This window comes from Leptodactylus fuscus, chromosome 1 (genome assembly GCF_031893055.1).
Source record: "Leptodactylus fuscus isolate aLepFus1 chromosome 1, aLepFus1.hap2, whole genome shotgun sequence".
Taxonomy (NCBI): domain Eukaryota; kingdom Metazoa; phylum Chordata; class Amphibia; order Anura; family Leptodactylidae; genus Leptodactylus; species Leptodactylus fuscus.
In genome coordinates this window covers 214,412,890-214,439,810 of record NC_134265.1, presented here as the reverse complement: position 1 = coordinate 214,439,810, position 26,921 = coordinate 214,412,890, and the positions used below count along the sequence as shown (strand labels likewise).

Sequence of the window (26,921 nt, the reverse complement as noted above, 5' to 3'; positions counted from 1 at the left end):
TCTATCCCGGTCTAGTTCACAGTCACATATGAACCGAATCTGAAATCCACTATTCGTATAAATTGGAGGTCACCTGATTTAGCCAGCCAATTACTTTTTCAGATTTTTTTTTTTTTCAATGCCTACATTTTCCTACTTCCTATCCCACCTCCCTTGCACAGTTATTGGTGTAAAAAAAGCGCCAGGGAAGGTGGGAGGGGAAACAAATTTTTACTGAGTTTGCAGCGTGGTATTCGATTGGAATCGAATATCTTGAACAGCCTGATATTTGATTTGATCAAATGCTATTCGCTCATCTCTAGAAATCATTAATGCAACAGGAACTTACAATACCTAGAAGGAAGAAAAATGGGAAGTATCTAAAAATACCCGGATGGATGGCTAAAAAATTACACCACACAACAAAAAAAAAAAAAACTTTTCGTCTGCTACTGGGCAAAATCTATTTGCCCTATACCAAATCAAGTGTGCGGATTCCAAATCCAAAGTCAGAATTGTAACACATCAGGAAATTTTGCTATGCATAAGTATGTCTAAATGAATTAAACACTTGGAAAGCATTGAATAATTTTGAACAGAACGAGTTTTACTCTAACAATTACCTGATCTACATCAAAGTTTTCCCAGTAATCAGTGTATGAAAATATAATGGAGTAACAAAATTTCAAAAAGTCTCGTTTTTCAGTTTAAAAGTCTTACTTGAGCAAGGCCCAGTACTGTTAAAAGTGCTTCAGGCATCTGCTTTTGCGTTTTTTTTTTTTGTTTTTTTTCGCATTGCAAAAAAAAAAAAAGCAGTAGTCCCCCATCATGTTGGGATTCCAACGGCCTTGATATCTGTTGACCATTGTAGAAATATCTTTATGGAACCGCTGTCCATGTTCGCCACTTATGTGCCCCAAATTGGGTGGGAAAAATCAAGATGGGAATGTAAATTTTTTTAATGCATTTATCAGAACCCCTAGGGGGTCTTGAACCCCAGTGGATCTAATCACTAATGCAATACATTACAATGCTTATGCTTTGCAATGCATTGAAAAATACCGGAGATTCTATTGCAGGCTACATAGATCTACTGCAGTTTTCCATAGATTCTACTGAAAATAGAAAACAGTGAATGACAGGCCAGGGAGTCTCCACAAGGCTGTCATGGCAACGGGATCCCGGACCCAGAGTTTATATCTGGACCCAGAGAAATATCTGGTGATCACTGGGAAAAATAAAGATATTTCCCCACATGCCACCAGGAAAATGGCGCCTCGGTCAGCTTTGACTGATGTACTGGAGGGGTTAATGCCCACGATCGGTGAGGGCACTGATTGTGGGCATTAGTGCTGGGGGTCTACTGTATAAAAAAGAAGACACCCAGTGGCTATGGTGGCCGCCATGTTTAAACACCCGGCATCTGCCGTAATAGTACGGCGGATGTCGGGAAGGGGTTAAAGAGTGAAGTTTTATAATGGAGTCAACTTCTGGGAGGTCTTAATATAATGATACCTCAGATCACTGTATATATGTCTTAACTGGAATGCTTTTCTGCTGCGAAATGTATGTTTTTTTTTCCCATTCTGAGCCCTGCTATTGCCCAGGAATAATAATAGTATTATTATTATTATTAATAGTACCCTATCCTATTGACATTGCAATTTGTGGGGTTTATATCTTCAGCGGCATATGCTGTGGACAGTTGCAATACTCACTCTGCATCTTCTGCTGCACAGTACCATTTGGAAACACCTGTGGGATCAAAATGGTTACTATACTCCTAAAAAAGTCTTAAGGGTTAAAGTTATTAAAATGGTGTCTCTTCTCAGGGATCTCAATTTCAGGGGTACCCTGTCTTAGCTGGCATTGCTTTCTTGGCAAACTTTCTTTACTTAGGGAGGAGCATTCTACATTGTTTAGCAATTTTTCTCTCTAATTTTCCATTTCCCCTGAGCTAATGGGTGCAGACTAGCTGCTATGAAGTGTCCCACATAAATAAAGCAGGAAATGCTGTCCCTAACTCTTTCACACGTAGAATCAGCAATGAGAACATTACATATTACTGATGTGTACATCCATCTAGGGTGAGAAAGAAAGCTTTTATAAGGATAGGTTCACATCTGCGTTGACGGCTCCGTAGGAGAGTTCTCATGTGGACCCAAATGATGGAGAGACAAATGCTAGTGTGAACCTAGCATTAGCTGCACCTGCATGTCTATATGTGTCCCTGCTTTTTCACTTGGCCCATCCATTGAAATCTGTGGGCAACATAGATCTGATCCTCTTCTGTGTTCATCTTTCAAAGTGGAGAAAGTAACTTCATTTTGATAAGTTTCTTATAAAAGTGATGCAACTTTTGTTGATCTGAGCAATGACCATTTAATGAAGTGGAAACAACTCAATGCAACAGATTTTCTTCATCTTTATTTTTCCTATAAAAACTCTTGCAAGATTTCCAATATTAAAATAAAAATAATACAAGACCAAATTATGCATCATTAGCAATACAGTTTCAAACCGCTGAGCTTAGTTTAAAAACTCTTTGCTTTTGCTTGACACATTAATAAATACTTTATGGACAGTAAAACAGTCTGAAAATAGAGTTCATAGTCTAATTTAATGTAATGAAAATGTATTCAAATAACGCAGTAATCATTTAAATGCAAAATTTGCTAAAAATCTCATGAGAGCAATGTCACCTAATCTCAAACTGGAAACCGTAGAGAGACGTGGCCAGACTGCTAACATTGACACAGAGTTGTAACTTTCCTTTCCTTATTTAATGCCTTTTAATACCTTTAAGGCTACTGAAATTTCTTCCCAAAGACAAGATACAATTTATTTCATAATGGAGAATACAGATGCCAACAAATACTGATATGAAATGGAGGGAATCAAATACTGTGTGGAAGACCCAAACTCTAAACATCTGTCGTCACAAACACAATTGATATGCAAAGAATGAAAATGCAGTAATAGGCTGCCTTCAGTGGAAACTATTCTAGAGCAACGGGGAAATACAGGAACCCTTGTAGCGTTGCTTTGCTCAGGAAAAAAAAAACCCATTAAGGAGAAAAGGCAAGCACTAGTCCAACATATTTATCAGTGATACAAATTATCTACAGAGGCAGATAATACAATAAAAAGTTACCTAAAAGTGGGTTTAACAACTACATCAAATGCTAAGTTTGGTCCTAGGATGGGCAGATGCTAGTTTAGAATGTGTGTAACATGGAAAAGGAGTTTAAAAAAATGATATATACTTAAAAAATAAAATAATAAGAAAAACAAACCTCCAGGGGGGGCTTAAATGGGATTTCCATGCTATAAATATTGATGAACCAGTCTTAAGGATAGGTCATCAACATCAGATGGGTGAGGGTCCAACACCCAGCACCTCCATGATTTTCTGTTCATATATATTCTGTTCTGTTCATCAATAGGTGATGCACAGAGAATGGAGCAGGAAGTCGGTAGCTTTGCTCTCTGTGTAGAAGCTAAATCAGATGCAGATCAGCTCCCATTTATGTGAAAAGGACCTAAGCTGCAGTGACTCAGTTTAGCCAATACACAAGCAGATCTGTCTGCTTCCTGCTCCATTCTCTCTTTATCAGCTTTTCAAGAGGGGTGCTGGGTGTTAGACCCCAACAGATCTCATTTTAGTGACCTATAGGGTACATCATCGGTACATCATGTTTAACCCAGAAAATCCCTTTAACACATGGCAGGGTCATTGCATGTAACATTATACCTTTAAAGAGGACCTTTCACCGATTTGGGCACAGGCCGATCTGTGCCCCGAGTAAAGAGCTATAGGTCCCAGTACCGTAGCTCTTTACAGTCAGAAGGGCGTTCCTGACAGTCAGTCAGGTACGTTCTTCTCCACAGCAGCGCCTATCGCGCTGTTCTGTGTGAGCAGGGAGGAACTCCCCCCTCCCCTCCTGATAATACTCGTCTATGGACGAGCACTGTGAGCAGAGGGAGGGGGCGTTCCTCCCCGCTCACACAGTACAGCGCAATAGGCGTTGCTTTGAAGAAGGACGTACCTGACTGTCAGGAACGCCCTTCTGACTGTAAAGAGCTACGGTACTGGGACCGATAGCTCTTTACCTGGGGCACAGATCGGGAAAGCCGACAGTGCGCTGAATTCAGCACACTGTCAGCTTTCCAGCAGTATATAGAACTGCCTGTGCCCAAATCGGTGAAAGGTCCTCTTTAATTTCCAGCTATTATCGGATTATTCTGCATTTGAAATATAGGAAATGCAGGATGAATCTCAATACAAGAGTCAATCTGCAAGTAGGGTTGGATGAGGCTTGCAAAATATTTTTTTTTCAGATTGCACAATTATAAGGAAGCCTTTATTAAGTCTCCCTGTGTCCTATATAAATACTCCTTTCTACTCATCAGTATTATTCACAATATTTTGATTCTCTTACAAGCCCTAGAATTATCAGCATATATTGATGCTTGTACCCTCACCATATATTCTGCGGCAAAACCGTTTCTTTTTAAACCGGACACAGAGTACTGCATGTCCGACTCTGTGTCCGGTTTAAAAAAAAAACTAATGAATGGGCTTGAAACATTCCGGCAGGTTTCCGTCTCCTGCCCGTTTTGTGCAGGAAACGTAAACCTGCAGAACAGAGTACGGGTGCAGATGTGAACGAGCCCTAACTGGTAAGTTTTCCATTTCATGCTCAAAATGAAAATGAAAAGATGATTCAAAATAAGGAAACAAAACAAAAATCCTTGTTCTAACATTAACCATCATCATGAAAACAAAGTGTAATAGTCTGGCTAAACAGGCCCTCTTATATATTATATCTGTATATATTCTTACAGATTCAATGTTCCTTAATGTTTCTGAAGTAGAGATCAGAGTAATAAGCCAGTGCTCAGTCCCTAAACACATCATAAATACAGTATTCTCTCTTCCATCATCTCTTGAACAACATTAACCTACATACAAAATGTCAACGAGAGAGAGAGAGAGAGAGAGAGAGAGAGAGAGAGAGAAAGAAAGAGAAAGAAAGAGAGAGAGAGAGAAAGAATGAGAAAGAAAGAGAAAGAAAGAGAGAGAGAAAGAAAGAAAGAAAGAAAGAAAGAAAGAAAGAAAGATCTCCCAGAGATTATGATTGGAATCACTACTACTGTGGTTCTAGATAATTCCAAATCTTTTGCAGGATCTCCTAAAGTTTTAGCACAAATTTTTTTTCTTGTTTATTTTAGTTTTGTTTTTTTTTACACACTTAAAATACAGACACAGAAATTCAACGGATACAACTCTAAATAGAGTGAACATTCCTAGAAACAGAATATGAATGGAAATATAAATTACTGTCTATGCAGTGACCTTTTTATTGTTCATAGCTAAACCACCCATGGCGCCATTCATCTCTGTATTTTGAAAGACACATACTTCCTGCAAACCTTTCCACCCCAAAAGAGGATAAAATACTGTATTCACTCAGAGCATTAAAATCTTGAGAAATAAACTCCTTATAGAAATATCCTGGTTTAAAATGATCATATTTGCTATGAGCAGCTGGTCAGTGGCAATGGTGCCCTGCAGTGACCATATTAACAGTTCAAGGAAGGAGGGTGTTGTGCATTGTGGGGCAGTTATCTCTACACCTCTCTCTCCTTTCTTCACAAGTTAGTTTTGAGGGGTGTCATGTGGCTCCAGCTTCCAGATAGCTCTGCAGCTTACGAACTGTTGTCTCATCCAGTGAGAAGAGGTCAAAGTCAAAGGTCGTGTTTGTGACATTGAAGTGGCCTGTCTCTTCTATGAGGTTGACAATCTTGGGAACAGTGGTAGAGAAAGACAAATTGCATTAATCTGTAGTAGTATGCTCAATGAAAATATTTACTTAAAAAATAAATCCTCTAATTATCCTGTGCATAGTCATCATGATATATTGTTTAACCGGTTAAGGACCAGGCCCAAAAGTATGTTAAAGACCAGGCCTCTTTTTTCAAAACTGACATGTGTCACTTTAAATGGCAATAACTTTGAGACGCTTTAACTTACACAAATGAATTTGAGATTGTTTTCTTGTAACACATTATACTTCATGTTAGTGGTAAACACTAATCAATATTTTTGCATTTATTTATAAAAAAACTAGGAAATTTGATGGAAATTTGAAAAAAATTGCAATTTTCAAAATGTGAAATTATCTGCTTTTCAGGCAGATAGTCATACCATCCAAATACATGAATAAATATTATCTCCCATATCTCTGCTTTATATTGGCATCATATTTTGATTGTCTTTTAATTTATTTTGGACGTCACAAGGCTTACAAGTGTAACAGCAATTTTCCAGATTTACAAGAAAATTCTCCAAACCAATTTTTTAGGGACCACTTCAGTTCTGAAAGTAATTATAAAGGCCTGTATAATAGAAACCCCCATAAATTACCCCATTTTCAAAACTGCACCCCTCAAATTATTCAAAACAGCATTTGGGATGTTTGTTAACCCTTTAAGCATTTCATAAGAATAAAAATAATATGGCAGTGAAATTTAGACATTTCATTTTTTTTCACTAATACATTCATTTAGACCCAAAATTAACACATTCACAAAGGGTTGAAGGAGAAAATGCATCTGACAGTTTATTGTGCAATTTCTCCCGTGCACAGAAATACCCCACATGTGGGTATAAACTGATTTTTGGGCACACGGCAGTGCATGGAAGGGAAGGAGCGACACTGGGTGTTTGAACAGCAGATTTTGCTGGAATAATTTTCAGCGCCATGCCTTATTTGCAGAGACCCTAGAGTACCAAAACAATGGAAACCCCCCAAAAGTGACCCCATTTTAGAATCCACACCCCTCACAGAATTCATCAAGGGGTATAGTCAGCATTTAGACCCTACAGTTGTTTCACAGATTTTACTAACATTGGGATGTGTAAATGAAAAATTACTAAAATGTCACTTTATCTCCAAAGTTTTCATTTTCACAAGGGGTTAAAGGAGTAAAAGCCCCCACAGTTTGTTAAACAATTTCTCCTGAACACGGCAATACCCCATATGTGGCTATAATCTGCTGTATGGGAACATGGCGGGGCTCAGAATGGAAGGAGCGCTATTTGGCTTTTGGATGGCAGATTTTGCTGGAATAATTTTAGGTGCCATGTCGCATTAGCAGAGCCCCTAGAGTACCAATACAGTGGAAACCCCCTAAAAGTGACCCCATTTGGGAAACTATACCCCCCACAGAACATATTAAAGGGTAGAGTGAGCATTTTGACCCTACAGCTGTTTCACAGATTTTATTAACATTGGGCCATGAAAATGAAAAATTACTTTTTTTCCAACAAACTGTCAATTTAGCCCCAAATTTTTAATTTTCACAAGAGGATAAAGGAGAAAAAGCTCCATAAAGTTCGTTACACAAATTCTGCTGAACACAGAAATGCCCCATATGTGGTCATAATCTGCTGTATGGGAACATGGCGGGGCTCAGAATGGAAAGAGGGCTATTTGGCTTTTGGAGGGCAGATTTTGCTGGAATATTTTTCAGGTCCCATGTCGCATTTGCAGAGCCCCTAAAGTACCAATACAGTGGAAACCCCCTATAAGTGACCCCATTTTGGAAACTACACCCCTCATAGAATTTGTCTAGGGGTAGAGTGAGTATTTTGGCCTCACAGGTGTTTCACAGATTTTATTAACATTGGGACGTGAAAATGAAAAATTACTTTTTTTCCCAATAAATCGTCCATTTAGCGCCATAGTTTTAATTTTGCAAATAGTTTAAGAATTAAAAGCCCCCCACAGTTTGTTACACAATTTCTTCTGAACACGGCAATACCCCATATGTGGCCAAAATCTGCTGTATGGGTACATGCTGGGGCTCAGAATGGAAAGAGCGCTATTTGGATTTTGGAGGGCATATATTGCTGGAATAGTTTTGAGGTGCCATGTCGCATTTGCAGAGCCCCTAAAGTATCAATACAATGGAAACCCCTCAAAAGTGACCCCATTTTAGAAACTACACCTGTCAAGGAATGTATCAAGGGGTATTATCATTTTGAGCCTAAAATGCTTCCCAAAAATTAATGTACAAAATGAAAATTGAAATTTTTAAAAATATGCCATTTCGGTGCCCAATACGTTGCACCCACTTTGTGTTGTCAGAGACCTGCACTCCTAAAACTATTAAGTGGGCCATCCCGGGGGTCAAAAAATTATATATGTGGGTGTAAACTGCTGCTTGGGCACACAGCAGGGCTCAGAAGGGAAGGACCACTGTGCGTTTTAGCTTTTGGGATACAGATTTAGAGGGACCCTCTGGGCGCCATGATGTTTTTGCAGAGCCCTGGAGGTTCCAGTAAACTGGAATTCACCAAGAAGTGACCCCATTTTGTAGGGGCAATTTTAGGGTCTCTGCAAATGTGACGTGGTGTCCAAAAACGAAGAATCTAAATCTGCACTCCAAAAGCACATATTGCTCCTTCACATCTGCACCCTACTGGGTACCCAAATAGCAGTGTATGCCCACATGTATGACACTGGTGTACCCCGGATAACGTACTTAATGCCATATGTGGGTAGAATCGGCTGTTTGGGCACAACCGGGGACAGAAGGGAAGGAGCGCTATTTTGGTTTTTGGAGCACAGTTTGGTTTTTTTTGCCACTTTTGCAAAGCCCCTGAATTGCCAATAAAGTGGAATCCGCAGACATGTCACCCTATTTTGGACACTACCCCACTGATGGGATTTATCAAGTGGTGTAGCGAGAATTTTTAACCCTTGAGTGTTGCATTTATTTAGTTTCCAGAAATGAAATCGCAACTGATAGAGAAGTTAAAAATGAAAATTTTACAGATTTGCCATTTCAGTGTGCAACATGTTGTGCCCGACTTATGTCAGCAGAGACACTCCAAAAACTGTTAAACGGGTATCCCAGGCACAACAGCTTTTAGAGCGTTCATCTCTGATACAAGGTGGGCACAACATATTACGCACTGAAAGGACGTATTCCTGGAAAAATGGTCATTTTCACCTCTCACAATCCACTACAGTTATAGTTATATATATAAAGTTATAGCAACACTTGGGGGTTAAAAATGCTCTCTGTACCCCTGGATAAATCCTTCAGGGGTGTAGTTTCCAAAATAAGGTAATTTATCAGGGGATTCCAAATTACTGGCGTTTCAGCTCTACAAAAGTGTCATGGCATCCAAAAACCAAACCGTCTGTGCTCCAAAAACCAAATGACCCTTCTTCCCTTCTGTGTCCGGCTGTGCCCTAGTATCAGTTTATACCCACATATGACATTATGTCCGTTATCCGGGGGTACACCAGTGTCATACATGTGTCATACATGTGTCATAAACTGCAGTTTGGACGTACAGCAGGGTGCAGAAGGGAAGGAGCGCTATGCGGCTTTTGGAGTACAGATTCAGATGTTTGGTATCTGGACGCCATGTCATGTTTGTAGAGCCTGTAAGGTACCGGAAAAGTGGATTCCATGGGGTACCAGGAGTGACCCCATTTTGAAAACTGCACCCCTCAAAGAATTTATCAGGGGGTGTAGTGAGTATTAGTATCCCGGACGTGACTGCACAGCGGATGGCGAAGAGGGAATGTATAAGCTGTGCGGAGGACATTGCAAACACCAAATTCCCTACTATGTCCCCGTAGCTCCTATGATTGGGGGAGTCACTCTGGGGGTCACTTTAGGGGTCACTTCTGGTGTCTGTTCCCTCATAAGCTGTAAATCTGGGGTGTCCCCTGATATCCGCTCACACAGCTTATATATTCCCTACATGACGCACCCAGTTGTGTTCTAATAATTTGGCGATTTTTGAGGGTTTTTGTCTTCACATTGTGAGATGCTATATTTTCTTTATGTTTCTGGTGACGCGGCCATATAAGGGCTTATTCTTTGCGGGATGAGATGCATTTCGTAATGACACCATTTTTGGGTGTCTACATCTTATTGAATACATTTTATTAACCCTTTTTTGCTGGATTTAAAAAAAAAAAATCAATCCTGGCATTGAGTTTTACTTTTTTAATTTTGCGCCATGCAGCGTACAGTATAAGTAACATGTTCCCTTTATTCTGCGGGTCGGTACGGTTACGGCGATACCTCATTTATAGTATTTTTTTATGTGTTACTAGTTCTGCAGAGGAAAAACACATTTGGGGACATAAATCAATGTTTTTTGCATCGCATCTTCTAAGAGGCGTAACATTTTTATTTTTCGGTTGACAGAGTTGGTTGAGGGCTTATTTTTTGCGGGACAACCTGCGCTTTTTATTGGTACTGTTGTCGGATGCATATGACTTTTTGATCACTTTTTATAGCATATTTTGTATGGTGAGATGGCGAAAAATCATTACTTCCGGCGAGTTTTTTCCGTTTTTTTTTTCCGGCGTTCGCCGTGTACATTAAATATTATTTCAGTTTTATTGTACAGATTGTTACGGACGCGACAATACCAAATATGCATTGTTTTTATTACTTTTGAGTTCTTTTTTTATATAATTCATTTTCTATTGAGAAAAAGGGATTTTTGGGCTTTATAACTTTATTAATTTTTTTCATACACTTCATTTTATTTTTTTTACATTTTTTTTTACTTTTTCATGTGTCCATTTAGGACACTTCAATCAGCAATACTTTGCTGATATAGAATGCCATGTGAGACACAGCCTGCAGGTGTCCCACATGGCATTCCGTAGCAGGATGTCAGGCTGTGTAGACGCACAGCCTGACATCAGAAGGTCCTGGCAGGATCACCAGGTATGTGGGGGCTCCGGGCAGTCTGGGGTCACTGGCCAGACCCCAGACTACCTTTTACTGCTATCGGCACCCTCCGATCTCGCCGCGGGGGGTGCCGATCAACTTCAATTGTCGGCGGATGCCTTTCGATCGCGCCGTGATGTTTCACGGCGCGATCGAAAGGGTTAAAACTTCCAGTCGGACTCAGTTCCGACTGGACGTTATGGAGGAAGGGGTTAGGTGTTAGTAACACCTAACCCCTGTCCCCCCCGCACCCCTCCCCCCGCCAGAAAGGTACCTAAAGGCCGGACGTATTTCGGCAATAGTCCGGTCTTTAGGTACCAGCACATGAGGCCGTAAATTTACGTACGGCGGTCCTCATGTGGTTAACATATGACATCCTATATTGTAACAATGGCCCCAGTTTTGTCTTGTCAGTTTTGTTTCGTCTGTTGTTGTGATTGAGTTTTTTAAAATGTTTTTAAAATGCATCAACCTCTTTTAACTTTAGATGTAGCCTCTGAACATAGATTATAATTAGAGATGAGCGAGTACTGTTCGGATCAGCCGATCCGAACAGCACGCTCGCATAGAAATGAATGGACGTAGCCGGCACGTGGGGGGTTAAGCGGCCGGCCGCCGTCAAAGCGGAAGTATCAGGTGCTCGGCTGATCCGAACAGTACTCGCTCATCTCTAATTATAATCTTTCATTTAAAGGCACAGAATATGATTGTGTCAGTTCTGCCAAGGCCTTAATAGGTGGCTGATTATAGGTTTTGAAGGGATTCTATCATTGGTGTCAGTGGTTTTGAGAGAAAGACATTCCTGGATAGCCTTTAAAAAGGTTATTCTACTACTACTACCTTCTTTATTTCAATTCTCCCCGCCATTACTTTGCAATCCTGCTCACCAAGCTATATAACAGCATACTGCTCAGTATGCTGAATTCTATACTGAGCTACAACAAAATGGCACTCGGGCATGAGCAGTACCACTCTGAACGGAGCAGAACTGCACATGCCCGAGAATTCAAATGCAAATTCAAATTAGATCTGACAGGAAGAACACAAAGGAGGGGTCAGAGGGTCAGACAGAGCACAAGCAATGGTGGAACGTGAATAAAAGTATGACGTGGGGATGCTCGCAGGCCTTGGGGAACGCCCAGACTGCTCAGTGGGCTCATTTACATAAAGTAATTAAAGGGATTCTATCATTAAAATTAAATTTTGGAGTTTTGATCTCAAAGATAAGAATATCAGTGAGGAGGCAGGGACAATAAGCAGAGGGCATCATGAATAACAGACAGACAGACAGCGTTGCGTGAGATGATGAGGCTGTGCTCTGAGTATCATTTACATAAACAGAAAAAAAACGCAGAATCCACCTCAAAAACCTCTTCCTATTCATGTCCTTGGGAATCAGTACCATTTTTTTCCTCTAGCTGATTTTTTCAGCTAGAAGGGAAAAAAAAAACAGCATGACCTATGTTCAGGCGGATGACACCTTGAAAAACCCATTGAAATCAATGGGAGGCAGAAAAAACGTGAACGTTTTTTAAAGGGGCTCTATCATTAGGAAAAGTAATTTTTAGCCAAGCACATACAGTACTTGCATAGACTTTAGAAAGGCTATTCCACACATACCTTTTTGTATGTAAATTCTCTCAGTAGTTTTTTAATAAGTCTGTGCTAATTATCCTTCTCGGTGCACTCCGTAAGTGTCTATGTGCACCCTCTATTCTATATGTGTATGAGAGCAGGGAGATGAGGCACAGCAGCCTCTCTGCTCTTATACTCATAGAGAATAGAGGGTGTACAGAGACACTTCTGGGGTGCATGGAGAAGGCTAATTAGCATATAAATATAAACGGACGTATTCAAAAACTACTGACGCAATTTACATACAGAAGAAAAGGTATGTGTGGAATAGTCTTTCTAAAGGCTATGCAAGTATGTACTTGGCTAAAAATGACTTTTCCAATGATAGAGATCCTTTAAAAATGTTTCCAAATCCATAAAGTGTGCTGGAGAAAAAACCGCGACAAGAGCCATGTTGAGAAATGCATAAAAAATGCGTCAATATGCGCATGATATAAAAACAAAGTGTAAAAAAAAGTTTCTTAAGTCCTGAAGCAGAATTTTTAAGCCTGCAAAAAACTCCATGTGAACATACCCTTATACTATACTATACGCCTCTCAGAAGATGGCAATACAAAAACCATTGATTTATGCCCCCAAATGTGTTTTTGTTCTGCAGAATTAGTATTGCATAAAAAATAATATAAATGAGGTATTGCCGTAATTGTACCAACCCACAGAATAAAGGTAACACGTTACTTATACTGTACGCTGCATGGCGAAAAATTTTAAAGGTAAAACACAATGCCAGAATTTATTTAAATTTTTTTAAAATCCAGCAAAAAAGAGTAAATAAAATGTACTCAATAAGTTGTAGGCACCCAAAAATGGTATCATTACAAAATGCATCTCATCCTGCAAACAAGCCATGTCATATCCATATAAAAAAATAAAGAAAATACAGCTTGCACAATGTGAAGACAAACCCCCCCAAAATCGCCAAATCATTAGAACACAACTGGCTGCGGCAGGAAGGGAAATATATAAGCTGTGCGAGCATATATCAGGGGATACTCCATATTTACAGCTTATGAGGAAAAATACACCAGGAGTGACCCCCATTGTGACTCCCCTAATCATAGGAGCTACTGGGACATAGTAGGGAATTTGGTGTTTGCAATGTACTCCGCACAGTTTACATACTCACTCTTCACCATCCACTGTGCATTCACGTCTGGGATACTAATACTCACTACACCCCCTGATAAATTCTTTGAGAGGTGCAGTTTGCAAAATGAGGTCTCTCCTTTGAGGTATCCACTTTTCTGATACCCTATAGGCTCTAAAAACATGACATGGCATTCGAAACGTAACATCTGAATCTGTACTCCAAAAGCTGCATAGCACTCCTTCCCTTCTGCGTCCTGCTGTGTGCCCAAACTGAAGTTTATGCTACATGTATGACACTGGTGTACCCAGGATAACATACGTAATGTCATATGTGGGTATAAACTGGTATTGGGGCACAGACGGACACAGAAGGGAAGAAGGATTATTTGGTTTTTGGAGCGAAGACTTAGATGGTTTGGTTTTTGGCTGCCATGACACTTTTGCAGAGCTGAAACGTCAGTAAAGTGAAATCCCCTGATAGACCTTATTTTGGAAACTACACCCCTGAAGCATTTATCCAGGGGTACAGAGAGCATGTTTAACCCCCAATTATTGCTATAACTTATCTCTCTATATTATAAAAATGAATTTCTGTCTGTCTGTTCTCTAATGCAAACCAAACGACTCAACTGATCTTCACCAAATTTGGTGCAGAGATACTTCAGGTATCCGGGAAGGTTTAAGACGAGACTCCAACTCGCTCAGATATACCGTTGCTGAGACGCAGCATTCCAAACACAATGCCCCCCCCCCTTAGCCAATACAAACCTGCAAGTCTTTCACTCATGTTCCAACTGCAATACACACGGTCACTCCACATGCACAATCCAACACTGATATCCAAACTGAGATACACACATCAGAGGATTAGATACACAGATCGACACACAGTATCACACTCCAGAGGATTAGATACACAAGTCAAGTGGATTAAATACGAGGATTAGATACATGCGTCTTCACACAATACCACACACCGGAGGATTAGATACACACCACTGCACACAATACCACACAGGGGAGGATTAGATGCGTGCATCTGCACACAGTACCACACGGCAGAGGATTAGATATGCGCATCTTCACACAATTCTACACGCCAGAGGATTATATACATGCGTCTTCACACAATACCACACACCGGAGGATTAGATACACACCACTGCACACAATACCACACGGGAGAGGATTAGATGCGTGCATCTGCACACAGTACCACACGCCAGAAGATTAGATATGCGCATCTTCACACAGTTCTACACGCCAGAGGATTAGATACATGCGTCTTCACACAATACAACACACCGGAGGATTAGATACACACCACTGCTCAAAATACCACACGGGGGAGGATTAGATATGCGCCACTGCACACAATACCACATAGGTGAGGATTAGATACCTGCGTCTGCACACAGTACTACATGCCGTAAGATTAGATACGCATGTCTGCACACAGTTTCACTTGCCGGAGAATTAGATATGTGCCTCTTCACACAATACCACACGCGGGAGGATCAGATTCGCGCATCTGCACACAGTACCACATGCCGGAGGATTAGATATGTGCATCTGCACACAGTACCACACCAACAAGGATTAGATACTTGCGTCTAAACACAGTACTACACGGGGAAGGATTAGATGCAGCTTTACTCCAGGTATCCATAACAACTGATGACAGGTTTTTCACTGATATCCAAAATGAGATACACATAATCACATGACACTTATGGACATACACACAAACAACATACAAAATAAACCAGTACAACATTGGACAATTCTTATGGGGCCACTACACAAACATAAAATATACCCGTGCGAAGCCAGGTCCTCCTGCTATTTGTTATTAAATGAATACGAAGATGATTGTGAACGGTGAAAATAACAGGAATACATCATTTCAGTGCATAATATATTGTGCCCGACCTGTATCAGAGATGAACATTTCAAAAGCTGTTGTGTCCGGGATACCCACTTAACAGTTTTTGGAGTGTGTATCTCTGCTGACATAAGTTGGGCACAACATATTGGGCACTGAAATGGCAAATCTGTGGGAAAATTTCATTTTCGTGTACGGCTAGCTCAGCTTATTCCGATCCGTACATGCGAGCACTTCCCATTCACTTCAATGGGAGTGCTCGTAGTGAAGAAAGCAGCCCATTCATTTCAATGGGGAACGCTCGTATGCCGGCTCCCATTGAAATGAATGGGATTTGCTTTATACGCGCTGATTCTGAACGTGTTTTAACGTTCAGAATCAGGCAGCGTATCAGTAGTGTGAATACACCCTAAGGCCACAAATGTACATTTTTTTTTTTAACAGAGGAGAAGTGGGGGTGATATATTTGGGGGGGGGGGGGTGTTTCTTCTTTTTGATGGGTTATGTGCAAAAAACTGCCTTTAAAATGACACATTTTAAGAAAATGAAAATTAATTTTTTTGTAATTAGTAATAATTTCTGCAAAACAATATCTGTTTGATCAAAATGCTCACTATACCCCTCAAAGAATACCTGAAAGGGGTATTCCCATCTACATTATTATTTTTAAATTTGTAGATAATTAAAAGTTAATCATTTTTGCAAATATAAGTAATTAAAAATTCTGCAAAGTTTTAAAGATTTTCTTTAACTTTCTTAGTGGTGACAGTCTGTTGTCTTGATCGGTTGCCATGGATACGACCACTAATGCAGAAACTTTCTAAGGTCAGAAAATCAGCCATGATGTCCTTATTGTGGCCGGGATATCTTCTTATACATGTAATGTCCCTGTATGATAACCCAGCGACAATAAGAAAATCATAGCTGGGTTCCTGACAAGTCCCAGACCATAGAAAGTTTCTGCATTAGTGGTCGTAACCATCGGCAACCGATCAAGATAATAGACTGCCACCACTAAGAAAGTTCGAGGAAATCTTTAAAACTCTGCAGAATTTTTAATTAGTTATATTTGCAAAAATGTTTAACTTTTAATTATCTACAAATATAGATATGATTATGTTCATGGGAATACCCCTTTAAGGGGTCTAGTTTTCCAAATCGGGTCATTTAATGGGAGGTTCTATCATTATGCCACATATGTCTGTAAACATAGCTTGGTACAAGAAAAATATCACACACTGTATATACTCGAGTATAAGTTTTTGTGCTGAAAAAGTACGCCTCGGCTTATACTCGAGTCAAGGTGGAATTTCTTGGTGGCCACCGGAATTTCAAACTGCAGAAGTACTTATGGTACTTCTGCTAGCAGGCCTGGAACGCAGCCTCTGCTTCCTTACTCTCCAGACTCCCCACCACCACCACCACTCCATCACACGCCGGGTGATGTGGCCACGTAAGCTCAGGCCCACACCCGGCGTGTATCTATGTTCCTGGCCTGCTAGCAGAAGTACCATAAGTAATTCTGCAGTTTGAAATGAACAGCATCGCCAAGCTCCTGCCGCCGCTGGTTTCCTGCATGCATCCCGGTGTCTGTATGCCGGGTCCGGATGCCAGGTCTGTAATTATAATGGTGCCGCTCTGCTGCAGAGTGGCTGCCACAGCAACCAGCATCTCCGCTCAGAGATCGCAGGCATGAGCTCTGGCATCTCCGCTGTAAGAGTTACAGCGGAGATGCCCTCCGAAGATGTCCCCTCCCCCCCCAAAAAAAAAGTTTAAAATTAGCCTTGGGGCCAGTCCCCACCGGCCCCATACCTTTAAAGTTGCAGGCCGGTCCTGCGCGGAGAGGTTGCAGGAGCCAACCTGTTCTGGATGACACCCGGGAGCCTAATGAAGGCTCCCAGGCCTGTCATAGCAATATTACTATTGTAACACATGGCAAATTTCCAAAATTTGGCTTGGGCATTAAGGTCCAAAACAGGCCAGTCACTAAGGGGTTAAATTATTCTGAGTCTATTATGTAGTCATATTTAGTAGTAGCATTACGAAGGCTCCCCAGGAAAAAGAAAGCTCTCTTTGGGTTGTAGGGTTTCTCAAATGTCATACAACAGGAAGAAATTAGTCAAAATTTTAGCTTTGCTTTCAGAATATCAAAATGAAAAAGTTGGCTGTCTCAGAGCAGGAGAGAACCATCTCACAGAAGAGAATGTATGTGTGTAGTATGTGCCACAATGTAGTTTGTTGTAATGAGCAAGTGACCACACAGAAAGGGGGATGGCAGGGTTTTCAGCATGTATTACTGAAAGGGTTACTGTGGGAGATATTGTGTGTGATATTGAGAGTGCTCTCACAGTACAGCACTATAGGTGCTGCTGTGAGGCAGGGCGTTCCTGACTGACTGTCAGAAATGCCCTTCTGGCGGTGAAGAGTTATGGTACCGGCATCGATAGCTCTTCACCAGGGCATAGATCGTGAAAGCCGACAGTGTGCTGAATTCAGCGCACTGTCGGCTTTCTAGCGGTATATAAAACTGCATTTGCCCCAGGTGGTCAAAGGTCCTCTTTAAGACTGCATATTGTTATCTGCTGGTTTAATTCATGATGAGGCTGCGTATCCTCCTGTAGACATTGTGCCTAAGCTCAAATATGCAATCGCTCTGGGGCTCCTGTAGATATAGACATCATTTGTGCCACTTTTGTTGAGTACATGATAATGAATATGGTGTGGATGGTGGTCCACTGTTTCTTTTGGAAAAGTTGCAAGATTGATGCAAAATCGACACTTGTGTGTTAAGTAGTTGCAACTCACCAATTTTCAACTATTTTACATCACAAAAGTGGCGTAAGGAATTTGATGATTTTAACACCCTGTGTACATGGACTCACCTGTTGCAAGACATTTCTCTCTCTTAGAGCCATCAGTCTTCTGTGCAGTTCAACTAGCTCATCTGTGTATGCCTACAACAGCCAACAATGAAGTAGTTAAGAAAACGAAATGCATCAGAATGTGAAATACCATCAGCATTATGAAATAGATCCCTCAGTTTACCTTGTCATATACGCCTTTCTTCAACATTTTGTCAGACTTGCTGCAAGTCTCAGGACTTCTACGGCCAGTCATCTATGTAGAGTAAGAGCACAAACAATTATAAGGGAACTCCAAGGAACAGTTCATCAGTTATAAACAGGCAGTTCTCAATTTCAAGTATGCACTCATCTATGCAAAGCAGGTGTACTTCACCACACTCATAACTTCCCTATCCTGCAACCCCTAAATAGTTATTTAATATCTTTAATTCGCTTCTCCGTCCCCCCAGTACCCCCTCCGACATCACTTATCTCAGCTTAAAACTTTGCCTCTTTTTTCAAAAACAAAATTGATACCATCAGAGAGAGTCTCAACCTACATCCCCCACAGCCACTGTACTTAAAGGGGTTGACCACTTTAAGACCAATATTGACAAACAAATGTACAATAAAAAGATATGCAATTTTTCAATATACTTTCTGTATCAATTCCTCACTGTTTTCTAGATCTCGGCTTGCTGTCATTCATTCTGTTACTTCTAGAGGATAAAACTCTGACCATAGTCATGTGATTTACGGTCCATGGTCATGTGATGAGCACACAGGTGCACGGCTGATTACCAGGCAGATGTCTGATTATTGTGCTGTGACTGTAACAAGCGGCACCTGTGCTCATCACATGACCATGGACCGTAAATCACATGACCATGGTCAGAGTTTTGTCCTCTAGAAGTAACAGAATGAATGACAACAAGCCGAGATCTAGAAAACCGAGAGGAATTGATGCAGAAAGTATATTGGAAAATTGTACAGGTCCTCTTTAAACACATTACTGTCACACCTATCATTAAAAAGACATCCTTTAACCTGTCACAAAGGACCTACTAACTTTCAAAGCAAAACTCTGTTCTCCTTCTAGACCTCTTCTTTGCCTTTCACATAGGTGGCTACTCCCTCTTGTCATAAATTCTTATATCTCTTAAAATCACAGACTTGGCCCTCTCCTAGATCTATTCATACCTCACCAACCGCGCATTCAGCTCCTTCCACTCACAATGCCCTCTTTCTGCAGGTTTCCTTTGAAGGCACTTCCCTGGGACCCATCCTACTCCAAACCATCTACAACCTCGGCCTTGGCCAACTCATATAATCCCATGGTTTTCAATACAACTGTTATGGCCCTTGGCCCAGACATTACCACTTTGTGGTTCAGAGAGTCTAGAAGCTATACCTTTCTGTCTCTACTTCTGCTTTCTCAAACTCAATATGGAGAAAATGGAGTTCATTATCTTCTCCCTCAACTTGAAGTTAATGATACCACACTTACCCCAATACCAAAAGTCTGTTGAACTGGGATAACCTTTGACCCTACCCTATCCTTCAAACCTCAGATCCAAGCCCTCAACACCTCTTGCTGTTTCCAACTCAAGGACATTCATTTCCTGAAACTATAAATATGTTAGTCCATGTCCACATAATCTCCTACCTTAGACTACTGAAAACCTTTTTGCATGGCATCCCAGCAAATCCTTATCGATACCTTCCAGTCCACACTAAACTCTGCCGCTCACTTAATCCACTTTTTCCCTAAAAACCCACATTTTCAGGAACACCTATCTTTAATAACCTTACTCCCAACAAACTGCCAGCCAAACAGCTTCTGCCTCATCATACCAGCTAGTCACTGTTACTATTGTGCTTGTTTTGTGTATTTTGTTCATTGTGTTTAAACCCTCAAATGTACAGCACAATGGAATTAATTAAAAGGCTATGTTCACGTTTTCTCTGGAGTTTCTGTATCAATATCTGCCTAAAATCGGTAGACAAAAAAGTCCTGTAATACATACTCTACAAGGAAGAAACCAATAAAGGAGACATCAACAACATTTATTTTTCATTCATGCTTTTAAAATACTGAAGAAACTTAGAAAAATGGTGTATGTGTAGTGATAACATAACTCATGATACAATTGTGAATAAAAAGCCATATTTGTATCATCAGAGCATTGAATTTGGATTTTTGAGTTGTTTTTCTGTCAACAAATTTTTCACTTCTGACAGCAAGGATAGTACAGCATGTAACATTATACACACTGTCTAAAAAATAGAAAACTGTGACCACAATGCAATGGCCAGATGTATGCTTATAATATGGTATCCATATAATGTGTTATCTATATACCAAGCATCATCTAATGAATGCCACCAACATCTCTATTCCAATCTCTAATGTCACTGGAATGAATAGCAGAATTTGGAAATGTGGCTGAAGTGACTAGATGAATGTGGCCAAAGACTTTAGGTAGGTTACAGAATTTTCATGGAATAAAAATAAACACAAGGCTAAGGGCTCGTTCACATCTGCGGCCCGGCACTCCGTACTTAGGTTTCCGTTTCCTGCCTAAAACACAGGCAGGAGACGGAAACCTGCAGGAGACTTTCTCACCCATTCATTTGAATGGGTGAGAAAGCTGTCCGGCCGTGAGCGGTGGTGAGCGTTTTGCGCTCTCCGCCGCGAAACCGGGTTTTATAATCCGGACACAGAGTCGGACATGCAGTACTCTGTGTCCGGATAAAAAAAATCCGGTTTCGCGGCGGAGAGCCTAAAACGCTCACCGCCGCTCACGGCCGGACCCGGTCTATGTTTTCCGTCTTCTGGCATGCAGAAGACGGAAAACATAGAACGGAGACCCCAAACGCAGGTGTGAACCTAGCGTAAGTTATCATATTTGACTTTTTCCTCGTTTTCCATTAGATATAGTTTTTAACATACCTGTATGCAGATTGTAATAATATATAATATAATTTTTTAAATTTAATTTTAATAGTCAAATCACCCCGGTGTCTTTATGCCGGGTCTGTAACTATAATGTCACCGCTCTGCTTCAGAGCGGTCACCATACCAACCGGCACCTCGGAGCTCACTGCAATCATGCCTGCAATCAGAGATTTCAGGCATGGGGAGCTAGAACATCTCCGCTGGCCTGCAACTTTTAACTTCCATCTGGCCAAGTTGCAGTTGTGCCAATTAGCGGAATCCACTGCGTTTCGCCAGCTGATGGTAATGATCTAATTGGAGAATACCTAACTGCTATTGTTTGTCAAGGAAAGTTGTCCCTGCTTGATATTGCCATGTGGGCATCTTCCTGTAAATGTCCATGTGAGTAAAGGTACATTCCACCATTAATACATGGAGCTGCACTTAAGGGACAATACATTGCAATGTGGAGGTCACATCACCTTATGTGTGCAGGGCAGGAAGAAGAAAAAGAAAAAGAAGAAGAAGGAGAAGAAGGTGGAGGAGAAGAAGAAGTTATACCTCATGATAATCAGTTTTGGAAGATAGTCCAAGTTTTTCAGCAGCCAGGCCAGGTACGTTCTGATAGTGTGCCACAAATATTTGTAGAATTTTTAAATTGCCACTCTACCAACACTATGATGATGCAGAATTGGTCCCATTCATGGATAGCCAGCAAGATAATCTAGATTATTTTCTGTCTTCCAAGAGTTGCTTTCATGGTCAGATTCCTTTCCATTTCAGAAGCTATTTTAACTTTTTCAGCTGGCAGGCCAGGTATGCTCATAGTTTGCCCCAAATTTTTCTTCAAATCTTGTAATAGTCACTCATTGCTACAGCATCTGCTCCCACAAAGGGACAATTTTTGGTGGCTTTTTTATGCCACTCTGTTGGTACAATAAACAGAAAATAAAAAAATAACCCAACCATTGCCTCTTTCAATATGAAAACAATGTACTGAGTTCATTGTTTTGTACTTCATGTTAAAGGTAATTTTGGTCAATATGTTTTGTGGTTGATTATGGAAAAAATAGTAAATTTGGTGAAAATGTGAAAATCCAGTTTTGAAACTTAATGAAATTATCTGCCTTTCATTCCTGCCTTTTGGGGAAAAAAAGGGGGTGATTAAAGTTTGATGCATATTACAAACGAAGTAATACTGTACTACCCATTGTCAGGGTCTGGGGTTACTAGGTGGGGTGGCATAGACACAAAAGTCCAGTTTCTTTAGTCCAAAACAAAGGTAGAGTTTATTTTCACTCAAAAAAAGTAGTGCAGCAACAAAAAGAAACAATACAAAAATAAATACCTGCCCGGCTAGGCTCTAATTAAACATAGAATAGGTTACTTCACCTAGAATACCAGAAATCAAAAGCCAGTAGAATCATTCAGGACACAGCTCTAAATATATGACCTCTTTCTTTGGCTCTCCATAAAAGTTCATATATAATATACCATATTTATGCTTTATGTTGACATCAAACTTTATTTACCCTTTAATGACAATGTCGCTAAGCTGTGAGGAATGCTCCCCCCAACTGTACTTGTTTATAGACTAGTACTGGGGCGTGTTCTTCACAGCTCAGCGTCATCGTTGGGTGGTATGGAACACCCCCTCTGACAGTACAAGGGGTATGGATAAGTACTGTCAGTACTTTCTCACAGCCCATCTAGACTATCAAGAATGCTCTTCTAACAGTGGGGAGAGATCGGTAACAGCACCGATATCTCCTGCCCCGGAGCACATAACGGGAAAGACTTAGGCTTTCTAGTGGTATATACAGTAGAACGGTGTGTGCCCAAGGACATAAAAAGTTCACTTTAAGTAACCTCAACCAACCCCACAAGCAGAAAATGGACTAACAATTTGTTAAGCATTTTCTATAGCCTACAGAACTGTCCCATATATGGATGTTAACTGCTCACATTGTGAGAGTCGGAAGGGACAAAACAATTTTTGAAGGGCAGATTTTGCTGGAATAATTTTCAAGTACCATGTCTGATTTGCAGAGCCCCTGAGTCTGAAAACAGTGGAAACTCCCAACAATATGACCTTATTTTGAAAACTATACCCTTCAATAAATTAATCAATGGGTATAATGATAATTTTGACCCTACTTGTATTTCATAGAATTTGGCATTAAATTTGGAACATGACATATTTTACAATAAGATGTTCCTTTAGCCCCAATTTTTTAATTTCCTCAAGGGGCTAAAAGAGAAAATGCACTCAAAATTTGTTACGCAATTTCTCCCAACTATGGAAATGTAATACTTGTAATCTAAAGTAACGTATGTGCACAAAGCAGGTTGTGGAAGGGACATAATTAGAGATGAGCGAACAGTGTTCTATCGAACTCATGTTCGATCGGATATTAGGCTGTTCGGCATGTTCGAATCGAATCGAACACCGCGTGGTAAAGTGCGCCACTACTCGATTCCCCTCCCACCTTGGGACAGGAGCTACGACACCGGTGACGTTGAAAAAAGTAGGAAAAACCCATTGGCTGCCGAAAACATGTGACCTCTAATTTAAAAGAACAGCGCCGCCCAGGTTCGCGTCATTCTGAGCTTGCAATTCACCGAGAACGGAGGCTTCAGTCCACTTAGCTAGGGATCAGATTCTGGGTAGGCAGGAACAGGCTAGGATAGGAAGGAGAAGACAACCAACAGCTCTTATAAGAGCTAAATTCCAGGGAGAAGCTTGTCAGTGTAACGTGGCACTGACGGGCTCAATCGCCGCAACCCAGCTTTCCCCGGATCCTGAATGGAATACACTGACAGTGTATTCCCGTATACCCTATATATACACCCCCGATCCCCGTTCCAACGGTGTGCCCCCCCACCTTCACCCCAGAAATACCCTGCAAGTCCCCTAGCAATAGAATTGGGGCTATATACACCCACTATTTTTGCTACTGCCATTGTCTGACTGGGAATTCCAAGAATATATTGGGGTTACAAATACCTTCAAGTCCTGCTACTGCCATATAGTGCCATTGTCTGACTGGGAATTCCAAGAATATATTGGGGTTACAAATACCTTCAAGTCCTGCCACTGCCATATAGTGCCATTGTCTGACTGGGAATTCCAAGAATATATTGGGGTTACAAATACCCTCATTTCTTGCTACTGCCATATAGTGCCATTGTCTGACTGGGAATTCCAATAATATATTGGGGTTACAAATACCTTCAAGTCCTGCCACTGACATATAGTGCCAGTTTCTGACTGGGAATTCAAAGAATATATTGGGGTTACAAATACCCTCATTTCTTGCTACTGCCATATAGTGCCAGTTTCTGACTGGGAATTCAAAGAATATATTGGGGTTACAAATACCCTCATTTCTTGCTACTGCCATATAGTGCCAGTTTCTGACTGGGAATTCAAAGAATATATTGGGGTTACAAATACCCTCATTTCTTGCTACTGTCATATAGTGCCAGTTTCTGACTGGGAATTCAAAGAATATATTGGGGTTACAAATACCCTCATTTCTTGCTATTGCCATATAGTGCCAGTTTCTGACTGAGAATTCAAAGAATATATTGGGGTTACAAATACCCTCATTTCTTGCTACTGCCATATAGTGCCATTGTCTGACTGGGAATTCAAAATGCGCAAGGCTCCCGGAAAGGGACGTGGACGAGGCCGTGGGCGAGGTCGGGGAATGGTTCTGGGGAGCAAGGTAGCAGTGAAGCCACAGGGCGTCCCGTGCCTACTCCTGTGGGGCAGCAAGCATTGCGCCACTCCACAGTGCCAGGGTTGCTTGCCACATTGACTAAACTGCAGGGTACAAACCTTAGTAGGCCCGAGAACCAGGAACAGGTCTTGCAATGGCTGTCGGATAACGCTTACAGCACATTGTCCAGCAGCCAGTCAGGCTCTGCCTCCTCTCCTCCTATTATCCAACAGTCTTGTCCTCCTTCCTCCCAAAATTCCCAAGCTTCACAGAACAATAACCCCAACTGTCCCTGCTCCCCAGAGCTGTTCTCCGCTCCTTTCATTGTCCCTCAACCTGCCCCTCCATGTCGCGATTCCACGGACCTAACAGAGGAGCATCTGTGTCCAGATGCTCAAACACTAGAGTCTCCTCCATCTCCATTCGATTTGGTGGTGGATGACCAGCAACCCACCCTCATCGACGACGATGTGATGCAGTTGCCGTCAGGGCATCCAGTTGACCTGCGCATTGTGCGGGAGGAGGAGATGAGACATGAGTTGGAAGAGGAAGTGGTGGATGATGAGGACACTGACCCGACCTGGACAGGGGGGATGTCAAGCGGAGAAAGTAGTGTGGATGTTGAGGCAGATGCAGCACCAAAAAGGGTAGCTAGAGGCAGAGGTCAGCAGCTTAGGCGAAGCCAGGCCACACCCGGAATCTCCCAAGATGTTCCAGTTCGTACCCAGCCCCGAAAAACTCCCACCTCGAGGGCACGTTTCTCGAAGGTGTGGAGTTTTTTCAAGGAATGCGCCGAGGACAGATATAGTGTTGTCTGCACAATTTGCCTCTCGAAATTGATTAGGGGCTCTGAGAAGAGCAACCTGTCCACCACTTCAATGCGCCGTCATTTGGAATCCAAGCACTGGAATCAGTGGCAGGCAGCAACGGCAGGACAAAGGCCGCCTGCCGTTCACGCCACTGCCTCTGCCACTGCCACTGCTGACTGTGCTGGGGATGCACTCCAGAGGACGAGCCAGGACACCACTTCATCTGCCTCCGCCACTTTGTTGACTTCTTCCTCATCCTCCCCTGTTCCTGTCTTATCTCCTTCTCCTGCACCATCAAAGGCACCATCAGGCGCTTCTTTACAACAACCCACCATCTCTCAGACATTGGAGCGGCGGCAGAAATACACCGCTAACCACCCACACGCGCAAGCCTTGAACGCCAACATCGCTAAACTGCTGGCCCAGGAGATGTTGGCGTTCCGGCTTGTTGAAAATCCCGCCTTCCTGGACCTGATGGCAACTGCAGCACCTCGCTATGCCGTCCCTAGCCGTCACTACTTCTCCCGGTGTGCCGTCCCCGCCTTGCACCAGCACGTGTCACTCAACATCAGGCGGGCCCCTAGTTCCGCGCTTTGCACAAAGGTCCACTTGACCACCGACGCGTGGACAAGTGCATGTGGACAGGGACGCTACATTTCACTGACGGCACACTGGGTGAATGTAGTTGAGGCTGGGACAGCTTCCCAAACTGGCCCGGTGTACCTCGTCTCCCCGCCTAACATTCCTGGCAGGGACACGAGAAGAACACCCCCCTCCTCCTCCTCCGCCTCCTCCTCTGCCTCCGCCTCCTCCTCCGCTGTTAGATTGACCCCAGCTACGAGTTGGAAACGTTGCAGCACTGGCGTTGGTAGACGTCAGCAGGCCGTGCTGAAGCTGATCAGCTTGGGGGACAGACAGCACACTGCCTCTGAGGTGAGGGATGCCCTCCTCGATGAGACGGCAATATGGTTTGAGCCGCTGCACCTGGGCCCAGGCATGGTCGTTTGTGATAACGGCCGGAACCTGGTAGCAGCTCTGGAGCTTGCCGGACTCCAACATGTTCCATGCCTGGCCCACGTCTTCAACCTAGTGGTGCAACGTTTCCTAAAGAGCTACCCCAATGTTCCAGAGCTCCTGGTGAAAGTGTGGCGCATGTGCGCCCACTTTTGCAAGTCGACAGTAGCCGCTGCTAGCTGAAAATCTCTCCAGCAACGCCTGCATGTGCCACAACACCGGCTTTTG

General features: G+C 42.0%; 1 protein-coding gene across 2 annotated transcripts in view; it reads right to left on the bottom strand.

Annotated features, from left to right (window-relative positions):
• Positions 1 to 4,071: 4,071 nt before the first annotated feature.
• Positions 4,072 to 26,921, bottom strand: part of MLLT1 (MLLT1 super elongation complex subunit) — a 260,650-nt gene continuing 237,800 nt past the window's right edge. For both annotated transcript variants that reach the window (XM_075283405.1, XM_075283412.1), the window contains 3 exons: positions 18,410 to 18,481; positions 18,247 to 18,318; positions 4,072 to 5,786 (listed from right to left, as the gene is read on the bottom strand). In XM_075283405.1, the coding sequence (XP_075139506.1) occupies positions 5,658 to 5,786; positions 18,247 to 18,318; positions 18,410 to 18,481 (273 nt within the window). In that variant the 3' untranslated portion in view covers positions 4,072 to 5,657. The remainder of the gene's footprint in view (positions 5,787 to 18,246; positions 18,319 to 18,409; positions 18,482 to 26,921) is intronic.